Source organism: Hydra vulgaris, chromosome 02 (assembly GCF_038396675.1).
Source record: "Hydra vulgaris chromosome 02, alternate assembly HydraT2T_AEP".
Classification (NCBI taxonomy): domain Eukaryota; kingdom Metazoa; phylum Cnidaria; class Hydrozoa; order Anthoathecata; family Hydridae; genus Hydra; species Hydra vulgaris.
Window position 1 is genome coordinate 38812341 of NC_088921.1, and position 7899 is coordinate 38820239.

Consider the following 7899-nt stretch of genomic DNA (forward strand, 5'->3'; position numbering starts at 1 on the left):
GATTCCATTCTCTACCTCTACAAAATTTTTATTTGTCCCTGTATGTAATACTGTAGTCATATTTGGGGTTGTTCTTCTAATGATGCTCTTTCTCTTCTATAAAAAGCATTGTAAACGTAGTTGAACCCGCTCTATCTGCTAAGCTTGAACCTCTTTCCCATCGTCGTAAAGTTGCATCACTTTCTCTTTTCTACAAATACTATCATGGTTGCTGCTATAGTTGCATCAACTAAAACTTATTCTTGCATGACTCGTCCTTCAGCTAAGCCTCGTTATTTACTGTATCTGTCCTTGTATGCTCTAAAAACTTTTATTCATCTAGTTTTTTTCCCCGCATTTCAACCTTTTGAAACTCTCTCCACGAAAACATCTTCATGTTTTCCTGACTCATACAACTTTTCAGGTCTTCTGTTAACGGTTTCCTTACTCTATAACTCTATTCTTTTTTTCTAGTAACTCCCAACTTAATAGTTGTTGCTAAGTGCCTTGTTGGGAGTGAATCAGAATTTAAAAAAATTATTTCACACGAAACGACAGATATTGATTCTTAAGATCGTTCACGTTAGAGATATTTGATTACGCGGACATAACGAACAAAACAAATGGCAGAAATCCGGTAAAGTCAAAAAAAAAATGGAAGTGACGAGAAGTAACTTTGATGCTGCTTTTGAGCTCATAAAATCAGAAATTAATAACACTGATTTTATTTCCATTGATGCAGAGTTTTCTGGTTTAAGTACCATTAAAAGCAATTCTAGAAGTTGTAATAGCCTTGAGGAAAAGTATAATATGTTAAAAGATGGATCAAATAAGTTACTTCTAATACAGTATGGTATTAGTTTATTTAAGTGGAATGAAAAAAAAAAGTCTTATAAAGCGATGCCTTTTAATTTTTATATCTGCCCGAGGCCTTATAAAAAAGTTCACAATGATGTGATATTTGTTTGTCAAAGTTCAAGTATTGATTTTCTAGCTAAAAATGGATTTGATTTTAATAAACTATTTCACCAAGGAGTTTCATTTATGCCTCCTTGGGAAGAAGAAAAAGCTAGAGAAAAATTAAATAAAGAAATTAATTTTATTGCCAATAATGAGTTGCATAGAAGAACTCTTATTCAAACAACAACAAATGTGTCAGACGATGTTGAAAAAAAATCTAGTGTTTTTATTCCAAGGGATCAAAGAGATTTTATTAATAGTGTATGTGAAAATATAGAAAAATTTATCAAAGACGACTCTTTGAAAACATATGACTTACCACCATGTAGTCCTTTCCAAAGAACACTTATTTATGAGTATCTGGAAGAAAAATACCCGAGAGGATTGTATTTGAAAAGTGTTGTTAATGAAAATAATGAAAAAATTATCAGAGGAGTGAAAATTACCAAAAATGAAGAAGTTTTTAATAAAAGGATTGCAGAAGAAAATCTATTACTTGATGAGATCATTGGATTCACAAAAGTAATAAGGCTGCTTTCAGACTGTCGTAAACCTTTAATTGGGCACAACATGTTGATGGATCTTTTTTTAACAACCACTAATTTTTTTTCATTACCTCCTGAAAATTTAAGCGAGTTCAAAGTATTAATTATATCATTGTTCTCTTCAATTTTTGATACAAAATTGCTTTGTAGCATGCAACCATTAAGTTCAAAAGTTGGAGGGACATCTCTTGAAAAGCTTAAAACTTTAGTTGATAACAATCGCTTGCCTAACCCTGAAGTTAAATTATCAAATAAGTTAAATGATCATTCTAAGAGCAAAAATGAGTACCATCAGGCAGGGTATGATGCCTATTGTACTGGTTTGGTATTTATTAGTCTTTTAAGGTGTTTGGCTGATCAAGTTGGTTTAAAGTTAGAAAGAATTGATTTTTCATGGAACTTGCTGAAACCATTTGAAAATCGAATTTTTATTTGGGGGATTAAAGATATCCAATATATCGAGCTTCATCAATCCAGTTTATGTTGCATTGCTAAGAGTGATAATAAAAAACGTTCACAATCTATCTCTGATTCTTCAAATAAGTTACCTTCAAAAAAAAAGAAATTAACAGAAGTTGAAGATGGTGAAATCTCAAGTGACTCAGATCTTGAGGAAAACAATAGTAGTAAAATGTTTGAACAATCCAGTATATGGTAATGTCCTCAGTTTGTTTCATTTCCTGTTTTCACTGATCATAACTTATCAAGACTAACAAACTTTAATTTATTTTAAAGTGTATTTACTTGTAATATATTTTTGAACATGAAGAACATCTAGGAATTCTTTTGTTGTATATAACCTAATATATATCTATACATCCTACTTTAATCCATGATATTTCTGGTGCAAATATTCGATTCTTCTGTTTATAATGTATCAGTGCAGTAAACAATATAGGTGATTCAGTTCATGACACTGGATTTACCAAATAAAAAAAGAATTTAAACAGTAATTTAAACTAGTTCAGAAAAAAATAGAATATATAAAAATATATATTTAATTTGAAATAGACGTATAAGGAAAACATTAAAAAGTTATGACTCCAAACAATTCGAGTTGAAAATGAAATTTACCATTCAGTTTGCTCCTAAAATTAAACTAAATTTTAATGTAAGTTTTACTAAGAAATGAGTATTAAAAAACTCTCATACTTTTATGACAAAAAAGCTTGTAATAAACTTTATTAAACAGTAAATTAACAATTCAAAAAAATAACACAATGTTTTTAAAAATATAAGCATTAAATTAACAATTCAAAAAAATAACGCAATGTTTTTAAAAATATAGTAAATCACCTAATAGTTTTTTTTTGACAAATATCTTAATTTTTATTATTAATCAGTAATTTTTGAATCTTTTGAGAGAAAATTAGAAGGTTGGTTAAAATAAAGAAATTCTTTTAATATTAATTTTTAAATTTTTTTCTTCTTTTTAAAGACCTAAAGAAATCTTAATAATAGTAATGATCAAGAAAATTTTTGATGTTTAGGACTTTTTAAAATTTAATAAAATAGAAATTCCAAACAATTCAATGTAGGTCTTAGATGATGCATATCTTATATTTGGGAAATATATAGGCAATAAAGTAAATAAAAAATAAGTAGGGCCGTCCTGTGATCACAGAAAATTCAGGCATTTTCTGTGATCATATTTTTTAAAACTTTTATAACTTTGTGAAATTAAAAGCAGTAACATTATTTTATCTAAAAATGCGAGTATACAAGTACCCATCCTCAAAATACCGCTTTACAGGTGTGAGGAAGGTAAGCCGGGGGAGGGGTAAAGGAGGGTTATGAATGGCAGTGGTTAGGGATGTGTGGAATTGGGAATTTTTCAATTTTTTTAAACAAATAATTTTTATGTTAACTCACTTTATTATTTATGCAGGATTAACAACCAGAGGAGGATTAACAACATAACCAGATGAGGATTAACAACATAACCAGAGGAGGATTAACAACATAACCAGAGGAGGATTAACAACATAACCAAAGGAGGATTAACAACATAACCAGAGGGGGAATAAAAACATAACCAGAGGAGGATTAACAGCATAACCAGAGGAGGATTAACAACATAACCAGAGGAGGATTAACAACATAACCAGAGGAGGATTAACAACATAACCAGAGGGGGATTAAAAACATAACCAGAGGAGGATTAACAGCATAACCAGAGGAGGATTAACAACATAACCAGAAGAAGATTAACAACATAACCAGAGGGGGATTAACAACATAACCAGAGGAGGATTAACAACATAACCAGAGGAAGGTATGCAGATCTACACCGTCCTTTTTAGGTGAGGAAGGAGGGAATTGATAAACAAAAATTGACATGAACAATTTATATTTTGAAATAAATAAAAACCTAGGTTATAGAATAAATATTACATATATTAAATATTATATTAAATATATATTATTAAATAGTAGCTTGCATAGTATAAATATTACTTAAATGCAAAATAACTAGTCAGCAAAAAACCAAAATCACCCGAAACCATGTCTGTCTAGAAAATATCTAAACTAATTTTATAATCATCTGCATCTTCTTCTAGTTCGTTTATTTCCCAATGTGCTACCAGTAAAGTACTTAATTTATCTAAGGTATTCTTTGGAAAAGACACTTTCAGAATTTTACCAATAAAACATCGGAATTAGCCACACTCCACAGTGGGCCAGAATTCACTTTTAATGGACAAAGTTAATAAATAATTAAGTATTAATTCTTTATTTACTAAATTTGGCATGGGTACTATATAAGGTCTGAGCTTCTTATGAAAGTGATACTTTTATATATTTGGTTGCTATGGATACCTAGTTTTGCTTGCAACAACCTATTTTTGGTAGGTGCAGATGTTTTATGTGTGTTATATACATTATAATTAGTTTGTCCAATAATATGAGGGCTTGCTCTTCTGATGAGGAGGATATTTATTATTTGATTGCTATGGTTACCTAGTTTTATGGAAACCTAATTTACATAGCAACAACTTATTTCGATAGTTACAGGTTTTTTACGAGTGCCATATGCACACAATTTGTAAATGGATGTAATAATTTTTTAAACTTAGTTGCTATGGATACCTGTATTGCTTAACAACCAGATACTTTTCTTAGTTACACACATATATATGAGTTTTTGAATAAATTTTTATCGGATTTTCAACCGTCCTGTTTTAAATAATTATTAACTGCTAAATATTTAGGGAATTAATTTTAGGTAAAGATTCAGGTCATTAATAATAAAAACAAAAAACATTCCAGTAAAACATTGACAATTTGAAACACATTAACAATTTATAAAACATAGATACATAAAATAAGAAATCATATTTTGTGTGAGTCGACAGTCAGAACCTGAAGCAAATCACTAACTCCTTCAGAGTGTTGAGATTTTGATTTTTGAGTCAAAATTCAAAATTACTTATTATTGGGCTTGATGAGCACAAAAGTTGGTATAATACATCATAGTTAGTTTTCTAACGACTGCATTTGTGTGTGTATTTTTCACGGAAATGTTCGAAATCCTTGTTTTGTGCTTCCTGTGCCTCTTCAGAAAGCATACCAATATACCACACCAATCTCCTCATAATCCCATCCTCGTGTAATAATATCTTGTGCAAACCTTGTGGCATGTAATACCATGGGTAGCTCTGTACAAACAAATAAGCCACCTCAAAAAGGCAATCAATTATGTAGTTACAAAAGCTAAGTTAGCCACGACTCAGTATAGAAATAATGTTAACAAATAAACTTATCTCAAAGCAGTACTTTTGAAATGCATCTGCATTAATTAACAGAGCTGATGACAATGTGGCCAAGATGACATGCAACTTTTTAAGCAGTTGTACATCCAGCTTTAAAATTTCAGCCACAATACTTTCAGATTGGAAAAAACGACGAGCTATATTTCCATCATTGGATGTTCTAAAACCACCCGATCTGGGCACATCAAAAATTAATTCAAGACAATTTTTAAAGGCAACTTGGATTCTTTTATTGTTTTTCTTTAAAGATAAATTTTCTTTTTTGCTACGCGCCTGTCATATTTGGTTATCCAATTTGAAAGTGAGGTGAAAGCAGGACTCCATTGTTCTAATCCATGCATATAATGATGACAAGCCATACTGTAGACCAGAGTAGTTTGCATTTTCTTTTTTTGCTATCATTTTTTCAATATTGCTCATCTCTTTTGGTGTGCTTCCACACATTGAGCAGGGCTGTGATGGGTTGATCTTGATAAGTCTGATTAGGCTGTATTTGTAGCTACTTTACCATCTACCATGGTTATTTCAATGATATGCAATATACTGATGTTATTCCATTGAGTTAGTTCAACATTTGCATTTCTAACAAAAGATTCTTCTTCTATTGATACATCTTTAGTTTCTTTAATAAACTTAAAACGCAGTGGACGACAGTTCAATGTTGAAGATGGCTCATGGTTGTACCAAATTATTTGTTTACAGCCATCAGAAAAACAAGATAGTTCAAGTGAAACAAGGGATGTGAGAAATAGACTTTATTTACTTTCAAGGTGTCTTTCACCATCAGTTGTAGTCTGCTTGTATATGGATTACTCAGTACTACCATCAAATCCAATTTTGAGTCGCAATGTAAGTGGTTTAAGAGATGAGAAATCAAATGAATTAGTTACTTCTTCTTACAACAGGCACAAACGAAAGACTGTATGATCTAAAAGCGCTTAAAGGCTTACTTCAGCTGAATATTCTGACACTATAATTTTCGTTTCTGGTTGCATACAGTTATTTTCTTATATCTAGAGATTTGTAATTTGAATAAATGTTGGACCCAACAGTGATGGCTTCATTTCTTAGTGTTTGGTAGTCCTGCTTAGTTAACCCACAATCCAGTATAATAGCTACAGCTTTAGTAGGAGAATATGGTGTTGCCACTAAGCAAGACCCATCTGACTCAGCTTTGAGCATTTGACCTAGAAGTTGTGCATCTTTTAGCCTGCCTTCTTGCTTTAAAAGATGAATAGCAGATAAGATTAGCTCTTATGGTGTTCTTGACTCTGCTAGTTTCATAATTCTTTTATGATTGGTTTTTGTGCCGGCATTTTCAAATCGTACTTTTGGCCTTCCCTTGGAACTAGAAGTAACTTTGGGCAGTGGTAGTGATTGAAGCGCTTCTTTGCCTACAACAATATAGTTCTCATTTAACCGATCCATGAACTTTTTTCAAATAAATTGTTATTACTGTATGCAATTCTTTAAAAAAGATGCATTTAGTTTGGCACATTTAAGTAATAAAATTAAACTTTTACGTTAAGCCTATTCTAATAATCATTTATTACACCTTAAAATGACATAAGCATCTGCAACTGTGGCTAAGTATTACCTTTTAAATGTTAAATTGTAATAAAATAGCAATCAGTACTGTTGTTATGTTACTGTTAAAAATAATTAAATAAAACTGTGTAACAATGTTAACAAAATTATAAAAAATTTGTCAACTTTTCACTAAATTATTATAAATCCATTCCAGAAAAATGATTAAGAATTATTTAACAACAAGTATAATACAATAACTCCAGAACTTTAATTAGATATATATAGAACATTGTATATGATTTTTAGACAGACTGGATCATGTCAAAATTTTGACTTTTATCTATAGCTGGCCCACTGTGCTCTCCAGACATGATCAATCTCCATACCCTCAAGCAACTTTCATCAAAAATCTTGTGTAATATTTTCCGTTGAAGTCCAGATGCTGAATCAAAAAGTTTATCATTAGCTGTCAAACCTTCCTTTAAACTCTTTTTTTATCTCCTTTCCAAGTTTATTTTTGCCTATCATGTCTCTTTTTTGCCCTTTTTCTTTTATTTGCTCAATCAAGACATTTTCATTTCTCATTTGTCTTTCTTTACCAGCTTGCCTAGTCTTGACACTCCTTTTAATGCAAAATGTGACCAGCTTTTCTCTTTTCTCAAAAGTTTTATTTAGAAGCCAATCCACAGAGTGATTGGACTTAACTTTGGAGACGCTGTCAATAAAAGTTATCTCTGCATTTGAAGCTCGTTTTACCAACGATTCTACTTTTCTAAGAGTTTTTTCTGCCCATATATTATGAAGAGATGCACTTGTAGCTTACAGCTTCATTTCATTTGATGGATTGGCCAAAGGATCAGTTTAATAGCGTGATAATTGACGGGACATGACTGTTAATGATGGCTTAGATAAAAGTTCAATGCATAAATAGAGGTTGTCTAACATGCTGCAATTTGTAATCCGTCGCAATTTAAGTATGTTATTTTCTAGCAACGGGCGACCAAAGGCATCAGATTGAGCTGTGAGAAAAAGATTTGATTCCCCCTCAGCACGTTTTACAAAATCCAAAGCAAACTTAAGCAATAAACAAAACAAAGAAACTTTATTAAATG

The 7899-nt window shown here is 31.0% G+C and overlaps 1 protein-coding gene across 1 annotated transcript; it reads left to right on the plus strand.

Moving 5' to 3' along the window:
- The first annotated feature begins 421 nt into the window (after positions 1 to 421).
- Positions 422 to 2265, plus strand: LOC100200659 (poly(A)-specific ribonuclease PARN). The gene has a single exon (XM_065790815.1). It carries the CDS (start codon positions 634 to 636, stop codon positions 2140 to 2142), a length of 1509 nt encoding a protein of 502 aa, XP_065646887.1. The 5' UTR covers positions 422 to 633; the 3' UTR covers positions 2143 to 2265.
- Positions 2266 to 7899: the final 5634 nt, after the last annotated feature.

Coding starts and splice junctions, on each gene's coding strand:
- LOC100200659 (XM_065790815.1), top strand. CDS start 634: ATGGAAGTGACGAGAAGTAACTTTGATGCTGCTTTTGAGCTCATAAAA.